General features: G+C 38.6%; 2 protein-coding genes across 9 annotated transcripts; one reads left to right on the forward strand and one right to left on the reverse strand.

The window, feature by feature from the left end:
* Positions 1-2,247: 2,247 nt before the first annotated feature.
* Positions 2,248-3,781, reverse strand: LOC109851821 (protein OPI10 homolog). Its single transcript, XM_020422294.1, has 3 exons — positions 3,555-3,781; positions 3,156-3,285; positions 2,248-3,044 (listed from the first exon to the last, which is right to left on the reverse strand). The coding sequence occupies exons 1-3, from the start codon at positions 3,582-3,584 to the stop codon at positions 2,614-2,616; spliced, it is 591 nt and encodes a 196-aa protein (XP_020277883.1). The 5' UTR covers positions 3,585-3,781; the 3' UTR covers positions 2,248-2,613.
* A 1,190-nt stretch (positions 3,782-4,971) lies between these two features.
* LOC109851820 lies at positions 4,972-13,533 on the forward strand. Of its 8 annotated transcripts, none has more exons than XM_020422286.1 (15): positions 4,972-5,240; positions 9,218-9,307; positions 9,393-9,552; positions 9,649-9,809; positions 10,621-10,697; positions 10,789-10,898; positions 10,978-11,192; positions 11,268-11,376; positions 11,470-11,573; positions 11,656-11,719; positions 11,789-11,867; positions 11,968-12,105; positions 12,388-12,493; positions 12,583-12,811; positions 12,954-13,533. In XM_020422286.1, the coding sequence occupies exons 4-15, from the start codon at positions 9,667-9,669 to the stop codon at positions 13,092-13,094; spliced, it is 1,515 nt and encodes a 504-aa protein (XP_020277875.1). In that variant the 5' UTR covers positions 4,972-5,240; positions 9,218-9,307; positions 9,393-9,552; positions 9,649-9,666; the 3' UTR covers positions 13,095-13,533. The 8 variants fall into 8 exon arrangements, with proteins under 8 accessions (XP_020277875.1, XP_020277874.1, XP_020277880.1 ...); XM_020422285.1 differs by lacking the exon at positions 4,972-5,240 and adding an exon at positions 7,643-8,217; XM_020422291.1 differs by lacking the exon at positions 4,972-5,240 and adding an exon at positions 7,643-8,217 and having other exon boundaries at positions 9,397-9,552.
* The last annotated feature ends 29 nt before the right edge of the window (positions 13,534-13,562 follow it).

Below are 13,562 nucleotides of genomic sequence, written 5' to 3' on the forward strand. Positions count from 1 at the left end.
ATATATATATATATATATATATATTCAAATCACTTTCATTTTTAATTTTGCACGGAACAAAAATCCGAGACATTCTGCAGAAACTGAAACATTAAATGGTCTCTCGTTACATATTTCGTTTCAATATATCATCTATAGTGTCAATTTAATGGCCATTCCTCAGGTAAAAATGAAAAAAGAATAGGAAAGAATGTAGGTTACATAAGATTTCGGATAAGAAAGGAGATGCAGGATAAAAAGTAGTCAAAAGAAGGAATATAAAGAAAAGAATAAGAAGAAAAAAATGAAAGAAAACAGAGAAAATGAATAAGAGAGAGGAAAGGACGGGAAGAAAAGAATGTGAAAAATTAGAAGTCAGAAAAATGTGGAAACGGAAGTTTCCTTTTTTTCGAGCTTACAAAAGTAAATATAGTTTGAATAGGTTAAATAAGTGAAAAAATGTAATAAATTCTTAATCTATTACTATATACATATATAATACATATATAATAAACACAGAAAAATTACTAGGTATGTGTAATTACATAAGAAATGCACGGAGTGTACGACAGCCATCTCGATCTTCTGCGTCAAATCGCCATAGTCACGTACAAAAAAATTGTGTGTATCCACAGAGACAGAAAACTACACAGCGATTAAGTTAAATATTGAATAATCGTCAGATTAATGATAAAACACGTGCGAGCATTAGAATATTGTGCATTCACAAGCGATAATCGCACGGTGTTGATAAAGAATAGAATTAGCTCGCAAAAATGGAGTCGCGAAGATATAGAAAAGCAATTTATTGTTTCACTCGGACATTCTCTTCTTCTCACGCGTCCGCGAAAATATACAATAGCGCTTAAAAACGTAACTAGACATTTATTATATGTCAATTCTATCAAACAAGTTACAATACTCGTGTGACTTTTTTATGAGTTTTATAGCGACAACTTTCGTCGCAGATCTTTCGTTTTGGCAGCTTCTTATGCTGAAATCGCTTTTTTAAAACACCGTGTCCATTGATTCAGCATACGCAATGTCGATTTACTACATGAAGAAGTTTGCGCACTGAATAAAAGGTACTGATTCTGAATAACTCAATAATACATTATGTACTTCGATAATAATTATATTAATATATTAGTTTAAGAAAGAAAAAATAAATTCATTTAACAAAACTTACAAAACTTTTATGATGTACATACACATTTTTATTAATAATTATTTTATAATTTTCACTTGCTTTATCAAATAGACGAGAGTGCACCTCTTTTAAATTTATTAACATTTAGTATCGAAATACATTTGATGACGTACGATACGAGATTATTAAATGTGAAATAAAACAAAAAGCAAATTATCTACGTGATATAAATTTTTCATTTTTAAAAATCGATTTTCTCAAAAACATTACTACTAACACGAAACTTTTATTCAACATGTTTATTTTAGCACAAACATCCCTCTTCCTGTTTAGATTTTATCCGAAATTTTTCAAATCTAAGAGCAACTTATATAATATACATATAATAAATAATGATTTGACAGGTATATAAATAAAAGATAAATCATTGCGTGAAAAAGACTTGAAAGAGACAATATAAAGAGAGAACAAACAGTTTTTTTTGAGATTTTCGTAGAAATCAATCATTCACGGTGCTTTCTAAAACAGCATGGTTCCAATACAAAAGAAATGCTTTTGTTCTCTCTTTATATTGTTTCTTTAGTCTTTTTCACGCAGCTTTTACTTATATATACCTGTCAAATCATGATTTATTATATTTTCAACATAACTTATGTTTAAAATATGACCGCTTATGTTACGGAGCATTTCTTTTGTGTTAGAAACAGAGTTCCAACACAAAATTTATGGTCGACGTGTTGCATTTCTTTTGTATTAGAACTCTGCTGTTTTATAAAGCACCGGTTATGTTTAAAATATGATTTGTTTAAAATATGTGATAGTTGTTTACTTATTATAATTTACTTGTATTCCGTTGCATCGCGATGTGCAAAATATCAATTTAAAGGGAAAAGTCAGTTTTCCGAAATTTATCACGTCGTCAATTTTTATGTTACAAGAGAGCTATTATTATGATTCACATGTTGAAATTATTTCCAAACTGCAGGATGCTTCTAACAAAAAATCATAAAATTCTTTGAGGAGATAGAGGAAGGTTTTTCAAATTGAATTTCGAAAATTTTAATTTTGTAAATTATTTTATATTGTTACTTAAAAAACAATACACATCATTATAATAGCTTTTCTCAGACAGTTGACGGCATTTCATGATGTCAACGCACTTCTGAAGTACAGCATTCCTGTGCGCTATTAGTCGCGCTCATACTTTCCTTTTGCCTCACTATTCGCAATCAATTTGTGTACTTCAAAATTATCAAGTAAAATAATATTATACAACAATACATGTATGCACTTATATATATTAATGCCACTCTAAAGTCACTTGTGAATATATTGAAATTTTTTACGTAAACTTAAAAAAAGTAGCATTTTCTAATAATGGAGTTTGATGATCTGTTTCACAGCAACGTAGCACAAAAAATATGCTTGACTATCGCTGCAGAATATTTGTATAGTGAGAAAAGCTTGATCGAAATCCGATATAATCACGACCTCCAAAAATTTGGATTCTGTTGTAACCGCCTTTCAAAAGTCTCATACCAGCTTTGCAATGTGGATAGAGGCACAAATGTCTCGGTAGGATTTGGTGTCATTTGTGCTTGAGTCACTGTAAAACTTGTCACATAGTTTACAAAACTGTTTAACATTTTTTGCACAAAATCCACAAAGGAATTTGTAGTAGTTACAGCAAGATTAGCCGCTTGCTGCTCAAGTATTGGCAGTGGTTCCACGGATACACCAATCTGTGCAACATGTGAAATCTTGCCGACTCCAAATATTCCCACATTACTGTTCTCAAACTCATGGTTCTTCTTCAAGTTTGATATCTTGAAGATAGCTGATGGCTTGCCATTGGAAATAAATCCAAGAAATTGCCAGTTGGGAGGTGCATTTGAATCTGGCCAACTAAAATATACTGCAAACAATTTGTTATGTGAATAATACTTTATCAAAATCAATTACTTATCTTTGGTTTTTTTTTGTTTTGTAAAAAAAGAAGTTAACTACTGAATTAGATCTAATCTACCTGCGCCTCCCATGCCATCTGGAAAAGGTATGGTGCCAGTGAGAAAAACAACTATATGATTTATGTTATCAGCATCAGGCACAGTAATCAAAAACTGATTCTCTCCAACTTGTTGGAAATCAGTCTGAACCTACAATCAATTTTAATTAATGTTATAAGAGAGCAACTGTGTAATTGGTGCGGTTATTGAATGTAATAGAATTAATCCTGCTTGATCCTGCGGCATTTTATCTTAATACACGCGCACAACGTGCACGTAGACATGACGAGATTATTCTAGGGAAAAAAATTGATACTTGCCAGGATATATAATTTTCTCATTTAACACAACAGAAATACATTTGACATACTTAGCGATAAGTAAACACTTTTCTCTGCTTATTGATATTTAATACTTACTAATCTTCCAGCCACGAGTATACCGAGCATTTTCGTGACGCATCCAGATCGTTCTATCCCATTCAATTTACAACAGCGGACTAGTAAAGTACTGCACGTCAATGCACGCACAGCATGTTTACGCCCAACTACATACGAATCGCGTAAAATGAATCGTTCTTGTGTACTACTACACGAACGTTTCCCCGTAAAGCGTATAAACGTTTAAGAGGGGAAACCAACGCGTAACCAAGAAATACGCGTTTTCATGAGAAAATAAATTATGACCGATATTCATCGTTCTATTATAAGTAGATCAGTGTTGCTAGAGGTTTGTTCATTGAAAAAAAAGCGCGTTGGGGCGAGTAGGAGCATGCGACGCGAACAAACCTGTAGTTTCTATCCGAACAAGTTGAATCGCTCCTGAAGCGAAGACCAATGGCGTCAATCTGAATCGACCAATTATATTGCTTGATTTACCGAAGTGATAACATTAATTGCTCCGGAAGCGATTCAACTCGTACCGATCGAAAACGCTGTAAGATATTCTGTCAATAAAACGGTCATATCTGGAATATAAGAGTGGACCTGTGAATACTTGGTTCCTGAGGTTCAACCTCGCCCTGTTCAATTACAGTGCAGTTTCAACGCGGACAAAAAGAACAGATCCAATGTCGACCGAGAGTTTTATCACACAGCGATAGAGAAGTTCGATAGAAAAAAAAAAACAGCAGAAATATGATAAAAAGAAAAAAGAAAAGTATTTATCAAATATTACAGAATTTTCCAAAAAAAATCACATGTATATTATATACACGTAAGTATGATTTTTCTTTTTACATAAATAAAACCGTGCGCATACAACGCAACGCGTGACGTGATGCGAAAACGGCTTGGAAAATGCAACGTATGAAAATAACGATTATATCACTTGGAATAATTTCCGCATTATCAGTTGCGTTCGCGCATACGATAGCATTTTCTCACAAAGAGACGGAACTGTAAAAGAAAGGGAGGAGAAGAGAGAGAGAGAGAGAGAGAGAGGGAGAGGAGAGAGAGAGAGAAAGAGAGAGAGAGAGAGAGACGACAAATAAGGCAAATATAGATGATTGTATCATTTTTCACACGAGCACGTTAGATGTAATGTATGTACTCACGTGTCAAGTTATTAATGCACACGCGGATACTGTGTCTGAGAGAAAAAAAAAGAACGCTTTAATTGACGCTACTTAATAATCACGTCAGTTTTGTTATTGCGTTTCGCTCGATCGGGTCAAAATCGGAGGCGTGCTCCTTCGAGCGCGAATTAATTCTCACGTGGGTGGGCCGTGCCTATGTCCTAAGCCCGAGGTGGGCAGACAGACGACGGTAGAATAGAAAGCGAGCAGCGAAATAAAAACCAAAAAAAAAAAAAAAAAAAAAAAAAAGGCAAAAAAAAAAAATTAATAAGTGCGCCGCTTTTCTTATCACGTTCTCGTATCTGCTTTTCTGTCTATGTCGTGAACAGAGCGCGGCGCGCGCTTTCCGGGAGTGCGCGCGAATTCTCTATCGCGAGCGAGAGCGGCTTCTAAGTCGCGCCGCGACTCTTCTTGCTCTCCTATAACGCGCGAAGCTATATCGCCTCATTATTTCGCCGCCGCTGATCGCGGTCGATTCGCGCCTCCGCGATCTCCCCGATAGAAGTCAACCTCCGAGATCATCACCCTTGTGAGTACACATCTGCACGTTATTGTGTCATATAATTTGATTTATATATACATATGCGTGTCGTACACATACACACGTTTATCTTTTTCTCTCTCTTTCTTTTCCGCTGCTCTTTTTTTTTTGTTTTTTTTTAATACTTTTTGCACTTGCAACGAGGCAGCATGTGTGTTTTAAAGGGAAGATAAAGAAAGGACTAACATGTCAAGCTGTCACACATCGCGGAACTTCGCTACTGACCCGGATTTTTGCGCATGCGAATCGCGCAACTTGCAATTTCGCACAAAATCTCTTTTATATATATATATAAAGCTTGAAGAATGTAATACTTTTTTTAATTTAATAACACCGTATGTATAATCACGCGCGCATTAACACGCGATGTTAATTTACATCGCTATGTACACAGTGTGTGTTTCGAACTGTCAAAAATTTGCGTCACGTACAACAATCCTTTCACACCTTCGTGAAATCTCGGCGTGACCTCAGAAAATTTCATTTCCATCCGAAATCCGAGAGAGCGAAAACGGATTTGCGACATGCCGATTGCAACAGAGGCGTTTGCGCGCAAAATCTTGCGATTTTCGAGCGCGGCCGTGCGACGCTACTCGAATACTCCCATACCATATTTGATCAAAACCGTCGCGCACACTCCTGGCCGGTCCCAACCTTTTACTTCTCGCCCCGCTTCGCGCGCAGCCCGATACATACATTCTAAGTTATCGCGCGCGTATAGAGAGAGAGAAAGAGAGAGAGAGAGAGCTACGCACGAGAGTCTTTTTAGATGCGCGGAGAGTGAAGCCTTTCAGGACGACGGAACCTGATGGAGACTGATGTCATCGACCGTTCTTATAAGAAACGGGCGACGCCATGCTCGAAATTTCAACGTGACTTGCGATTGGATTTGCAATCCAATCTAAAGCATGTGCAAATAAAGCACTCCTGAGAATATAACAAGACGAAGACTCGAAACGCAATACATACTCTATTTATGATCGTATTATCGATAATGGTCGTGCGACTTATTATTCTGCAGAAGAAATAAGAGAGAGAGAGAGAGAGAGAGACAAGTGATTGCTCTGCATCCACATATTTCTCTGAATTATTCTGCAGAAGAAATAAGAGAGAGAGAGAGAGAGAGAGACAAGTGATTGCTCTGCATCCACATATTTCTCTGAATTAATCGCGGCAGAAACACCGTTTTTTTTTCTTTTTTTTTTGTCACAACGTAAAATCTCTCGCATCGTCATTTGCTTGCGTCAGCGGGAATGAAAAGAGAAAAAAAACAACCAGCAGCGCGCGCGCGCGTTTCATTCGCCATTTTCGTCGCGCGCGGTATAACCCACGATCGCGGACGCGCGCAACACCAAAGACAATAGAGTCCCGTAAAGCGCATGACGATATCGAAAATCGCGCTCGTGACCGCATCATCACGCTGTTTTTATCCCAACGCGGGAATATTTTTTGAATCGTTTCGCGCGCGCGATGAAGACGATCTCTCTCTCTTCTCATCTCTCGCGCTGCTGCAGCCGCGGCGGCCGATGACGTCATCGGCGGAGCTAGGTGCGCGTCGAGGCAACCACGAAATTCAAGGTCCTTGGAAGCGCGCGCGTACATAGTCACATACACACATATATATGTATACACACACACACACACACCACCACACGTACTACACAGAGGGAACAGCGGCGCGACGGTCGGAGAGTCGACTGCGAACTTCACCGTGTGTGACATCACGCTTCATTGTTGGAGGTTTACGTCATTCCCCGAGCCCGCCGCTGGGAGAGTCGCGGTGCGCGGAGACGACGGACGGGTGCACGCACGCACGCACGCTCGCTTGCTTGCTCGCTCGCTCGCTCGACAACGCACGCATGCAGAGACAACCTCCTTCTCGTCGCGGAAAAGACAACAAGCGATAAAATGTCGCCCACCCCGTCGTCGCTGACCTGAGTGAGATTTGAATCGCTCACTCTCTTTCTCTCTTCGTTCTTGTGATACTCGTTCTGTATATATTCGCGCGTTCACAACAACGAGGCGTCCACGGAAGTGTGCTCTCGTGTCCGCGCATTATATCGGGAAACGCGCGCGCGATATACACTCGTCGCCGACGACGACGTTTGTCCAGACGCGATCTCGCGCTCAATGTAAGATTCGCGCGGAGACATTTGTTGACAAAAACAATAACGCTTCTCCCCGATCGGGAACATGTCAACGCTCAGTGCATCGTGATAGTCGTTCCATTTTTTTTTTTTTCTGTTTATGTATCTCTCCGATACATAAAGAAAACTCGCGCTAATATTTACGAGTGAAAATTCACACGTCTGATCTGTCCTCTGGTTGGTGAGTGGGTGATCTCGGCGCGCGGTATCCGTCGTCGGGTCGCGAGCAAGATCCGGCGCAATTCGACGCCGCGCGACTTCGCGAGCATCGCTCGCGCGAGTGTCGTCAACGCAGGCGGAAAGCAGCCCCGAAGGTTGAAGACGATGTGTGATTGAGATCTGTCTGGCTCACCGCGAACACGGATCCTCTTCTTCGTCTGCCCAGTCAAAGGTGCACGCTCGACAACGACGACGACGACGACGACGACGACAACGACAACGACAACAACACACGGCGCGCCTCTCTTTCATTTTAAATATAACGGTGTATAAATAAGTATGAGCAATAGCGGGAGTGCGCGGCGAGGCTCCTCGCGTCGCCACCGCCGTTGATTTTTCTGCCATACGCGCGCGCGGATACGCGTTGTTTATCCACGCGCTCTCCACGTTATAGAAAGAAAGAGAGAGAAAGAGCGAGAGAGAGAGAGAGAGAAAGAAAAAGAAGGACCGAAAGCGGGAAACGAGCGGGAGTGAGAACGTGAAAACGAGGGGTGCACATCACACATCTCGTCGGATGCACACACTCCGGACAACCGTGATTTTTTTCTCTCGTTTCTACACGCCGTTCTTTGTGTATGCAACACCCGAACGTCATCAAGGTTAGTGTGCGTTGTCGATGCTTCGTCGTCTGTTGTGTGTCATTGCGTATGTAAGTGTGTGTGTGTGTGTGTTGTCCAACCCCGTGGAAGTGACGTCGGCGAGGATGATGATAGAAAAAGCGACGGAAGTACCGATAAACGGTGGAAACACGCGAGAGGAGGAGAGTAGAAACGTACTTCCTGACAAAAAGAGTCCGAGATTGCGTTGAAAAGTTATCCTCGTTTAATATCAATCAAACGGGTTCCGTTGCGCTCGCAACGAATTCATAGTTTTTGTTCTGGATAAATATTTCGGTTGCAAGTTGGAGGAACAATTCAAGTTTCTCTCGGAGAGCGAGTACACACACACACACACACATGATAGCGATAATCACAACTTTTGTGTTCTTAATGATAATTTCTCTTTATGAATCTCAGATGTGTGATATTGCGTTACGAAATGTGAAAACTTCATCAATTAACTCTGTGCAATGACTTCAGTGACTTTATCTTTTTGTAATACAAAGAAACTATAACGAAGCGACGCAACAAGGTGGTTGTTTTATATATATATATATACACACACACATACACGTATATATGTGCGGGTGACACGCGATTTGTTACGCTGTTTCGTGATTGTTGACAAGGCGCTTTGCGTTCGATAGACTTTAAGTATTACTTTATATTGATCTCTCCGACTCAAACGATAATTAATCATTTTCTAACATTTTGCTAATTGATCATATGATTTCTCCGAATCGTTTAATAAATTAATTGTAAATTACGGGAAATACTGAGTGCGTACATTTCTCGGGAATATTAGTGAGTAATCGTGTTGTTACGGTGATGTGATGATGACTGGAGTAATAATCACCAAAAATGTATATATCATATGCTTGTAATAAATAGGAAAATTGTGTGTACACAACTTTTGCTGTAAATATAATGTAGGTGTGAATATGTAATAAATTTGTGGTGTCAACTGTAATATTGGGAGTTTTCTTTCTGTTTCATTTAGATAGGCTTGAGATCTAGAAGAAACAAAGGTCAACTGCTCTTTGTGGCAAGCATTTAGTACACTGGAATGTACTCTGACAAAAATGTCAAGGTAGGTGTAACTATCCAAATACAAAAGAATATTCTTCATTAAGATAAGTTTTTATCTAGGAATGTATATTTATCGTTTTTTCTAGGAAGTCTTGGAAATTCCACTTGAAAAGCACATAGATATATTCATACTTCTGGAAACAAGCATTTTTTAGATCGATTGTAAGTTTATATAAATGATGAGGAATATTTATCACCAAACTTCAATTGAGCTTCTTAAACTTAACGATCATCTGTACACTTTGTGTAAGTGTGCAAGTACTTTCTTTACATGTAGTTTTTATGGAATCTTCTGCTGAAACGGAATAAAAGAAGATTGTTTCTTTTTTTTTTTTTTTTCAGATACAAGAAATATACGTGATGCTGTTGTTTCCAAACTGCTTGCAGCTGTGCGACAAGCTGCGGCATGATGCTGAAGACTGTCCCGAATGTACCGATGCCTGTATAATGTTAGAAGAATTCTGCATATTTGCCACTGAACTGGCACGTCTGTGCGAGCGAGGGTAACATAAAAACTTTACAGTATATTGACAGGTTCGATTTTGCTAGGTACTTTTCAGCACCTTAAAGACGTCACGTACACATGTTCTCATGTAGTAATGACGGCTAATGCACAAATTTTATTTTTCTCCATATATACACGCAAATCTTGCGATCAATCGTTGGGAGATCTATGTGTGTTTCAGGCAAAAATATTGAACATTTGATTATGATTATGGTGGGGAATATTTTAAAACGATGATGAAACGCAACGCGATGTCTGTCGTTACAAAATTCTTTGATATTTGGAAGTACGTTCAGTTGCAAATTGTTAAATGCCTATCGTTATATACTATGTCCTATTACCACACTCGAATAATGAAATGTCGTTTTACCAATTATGTAATTGATGACGTCTCTCTTACCTGCTGTACAGGCTGATTCGTGTAATGAAATGATCATTTAACTAATATCTGTGTTATATCAAGTTTTTATTACACGCTTGTTAATCTCTTGTCAAAAACACACTAACACACTTATAACCACGAGTTTTCATGCGGAACAAACAAAACTTGTTTCTGGCAATATTAATAAACAATTAAAAAGTCTTAGAAACTAAAAAAACTTTCCTAATTACAAAATTTGACAACTCAGCCTGTATATAGAGGCCTATATATACGGCCAAGCGAACAGAGGAGTCACATTCTTAAATGACATATCTTACTGTGAACATAATAACTCTTAAGGAATGTTGAGTGTGATAATATTGGAGCAAAATGTGGGGATTCGAGGGCTGAAATTGTGTTACATGTGTTTACTTTTGTTTATCTCTAGAGCAGCTGCTGTTCCTATGAACGCCTCTCGCTCATTACACGGTGATGGAAAGGACACTAATCACAAAATTGGTTCAAGTAAGTAACAATCGCTTCTCTTTGTTGCGAATTGTTCGAATTTCTCAACCAAGCGGTCACTCGATTAATTATTTACCAATTGGTTATTTAGAGAGAATGGCATATGAGGTATTTTTGGGCGGGTCTTGTAATCCAACCACCTGGAGGTCAGACATAGCAATACCGACTCTTCAGAACCTCGGAATTACTTACTACAATCCTGTAAGCCGTTTATTTTTATTGTCGTCGTCAATTTCACACGCGCTTAAGACATAAATCAAAACTGGATTCTATATCGCAGCAAGTGTCGCAATGGGGTCCGGAATTGATAGCTCAGGAGTACGAGGCGAAGCAAACGGCGCGGGTTTTACTGTTTGTCATCGACAACCAGACGCGCAACAGTGCGGGCATAATCGAAGCAGCTCAACTGGCAGCTACGCGCAGCGAGTCCCTGGTTCTCGTTATTTATCCGTATCGCAAGGGACAAACTATTCTCGGAGAAACCGTTTCTACACGGTAAGTTTCTTTATTTAATCGCGCGCCACAACCTCAGCACTTTCGTCTTATCATTGCGTGGATTTTATTTCACAGAGAATATTACGATTTAATGAACGGGTTGCTAGTACTTCAGTATCTAATGGAGCGGCAAAGGATACCGATATTCGAAAGCGTGTCAGTTGCCCTTCATTGTACGTCGAAGGTAAATAGATCACAAGTCAACGCGTCAAAGAATTAATAATTGATATATTGTAATTAACATCGTATAATTAATAATTAATATACGCACGGACAGATGTTACGCGAAGAAATCAACGTACAAGATTGCACGGATTTGTATACCGAGGATGGCATCAGACCTATAAGAATCTCGCTTACTCAGAATGGAACGGATGCGATGTAAGTTTCTGACACATAGAGATTGTATAATTGTTTACAAAATATATAAAAAAAAAGAGTTATGTGTATTTTGATGTTATAGGTCATTGCGAGAGATTTTCGAATCTATAGATGTTAATGATAGCGGTACGGTAAAATTAGTGGATGTATGTATGCTTTACCGCATAAAGTATTTTTGAACGTTCAGCAACTTCAGCATGATTGTTTGTTTCCAGGCGTGGATAATGTTGCAGTCAAATCCGATGTGCAACAATGTGTCTCTGTCCGATGCGCTTAACACAGTAAATAAATCCGGTAATGGTCTTGCGTCATATTTGATTAATTATACGTTTTACTATCTCTTTTTGATTTTTTTTTTTAAATCAATAACGCGATATGTTTATTGTATATATAGAAATGTACAGAACGTTGATTGACGGATTCCCGGGAAAGAGCGATCCGAAGGAATTGCGAATCAATTTCGAACAGTTTTGCGCTTTGGCTAACGAGTCATCGTGGATGAGGACGAAGAGTAACGGCATTTCTTGTGAAAGTGAGATACCTTCAGTATGGAATATATTAAGTAGGAAGGCCTCATATTTCTTACGCCGAGCTATTGTACATCCTTTTAATCGTTTCCTAGGTATTTCTGATTTTTGACAATTTCCCACGATCTTCGGCACTCACCAATTCTCGTCCTTTTTTCTTTCTTACCCTTAAGTGTTCCGTCTTCTCATCTTCCACGATCAAACACTGAATTTCACTTATTTCGTAGACTAGGTAGAAAATAAACCACAACGCGTTCATCTATCCAGCTATTGAACTATCTTTTTAGATTGGGCAAATTCCCTCGTCCAGGAATCCGAGAAAAGAGACATTTACATCGGCGTAGTTAGCAAAGATCTGTTTTGGTTAGAATCTTCCGCAGTGCCGTTGATAGAGTGAGTACCGGCACTCTGATATCGATGTTAATCGTTTGCTCGCGTTTATTAAGCGCAATTGTTAACACAATTCATCGATTGTCTTTTAGGTCAATGAAATTGTCCATGTACCGACCAAACCTGAACGAGTACAATGTAAGAGTATTGCCGCAGGAGTTGCAGAAGATAAAGAACTCGCGGCTCACTCTGTTGATAGTGCCGCAACATTCGCGCGGTATTGCCATTATGGCTTTGGCAGCTCATTTGATCGGACTGCGCGCTAAGCTTGTCCTTTGTGTTCAAACTCTTCCTGAGGATTCTATCGTGTCTGGTGAACAAGTACGACTAAATATAATTTTTATATCGTCTATTAGATTGACATTGAATTGCTCACTACTATTCTTAGCAGTATTCTAATATATAACCGGAACATCATAAATTATTCATTCAGAGAAGTAACCGTTACTTTTATTTTTAATAGCTGACTGAACAAGCCAGAAAAGACTACAACCGGGGGAGGATGTACCTGTCGGATTATGCGACGCGCGAAGGTGTACCTGTTTTTCAGAATATCGCTGATGCTCTGCAACACGCGATACAATTAGTTCAAAGTCCCTGTTGACTTAATTGCTCTTTATCGTTTTTTCTTTTTTTTCTATTTTTTTTTTTTTTCTCATAGTAAGCTCCTCCGCTCGACGACTAATTTATTTTTACTTTTAACAATGTCCAGCTACCATTTGAGATCCACGATAGATACGATAATTATTATTCCTAGAAAAAGAGACTACTAATTATAGTAATTAATTCTGTGCTGTTGGCACATTAAGATACTTTTTTTCTCAAGATACGTGTTTTATTGCGATCGTTACATAGCTAAATGCTACTTATACACTTTATACATCGTTAATAGTATCATTTGTTCGTATGTTATCACTGTTAATTAATTTTTAAATTCTTGACAAAGTTGAAACACGATAAGCAGTCAAGATATTTTTACTTTCATCAAGTTTATTCCATTTGTTAATTAATAATTTATTATGAGCGCACGGCATTTCTCGAGCAATTATTTTTACTTTGTTGGCCACGTACG

Source organism: Pseudomyrmex gracilis, unplaced genomic scaffold (assembly GCF_002006095.1).
Source record: "Pseudomyrmex gracilis isolate BER0280 unplaced genomic scaffold, ASM200609v1 scaffold_21, whole genome shotgun sequence".
NCBI lineage: Eukaryota > Metazoa > Arthropoda > Insecta > Hymenoptera > Formicidae > Pseudomyrmex > Pseudomyrmex gracilis.

Coding starts and splice junctions, on each gene's coding strand:
- LOC109851820 (XM_020422286.1), top strand. CDS start 9,667: ATGCTGTTGTTTCCAAACTGCTTGCAGCTGTGCGACAAGCTGCGGCAT. Junction 10,698..10,788: donor TAATCACAAAATTGGTTCAA/GTAAGTAACAAT, acceptor TTGGTTATTTAG/AGAGAATGGCATATGAGGTA. Junction 11,720..11,788: donor GTACGGTAAAATTAGTGGAT/GTATGTATGCTT, acceptor GTTTGTTTCCAG/GCGTGGATAATGTTGCAGTC.
- LOC109851821 (XM_020422294.1), bottom strand. CDS start 3,584: ATGCTCGGTATACTCGTGGCTGGAAGATTA. Junction 3,286..3,554: donor TACTCGTGGCTGGAAGATTA/GTAAGTATTAAA, acceptor AATTGATTGTAG/GTTCAGACTGATTTCCAACA. Junction 3,045..3,155: donor AGATGGCATGGGAGGCGCAG/GTAGATTAGATC, acceptor AATTGTTTGCAG/TATATTTTAGTTGGCCAGAT.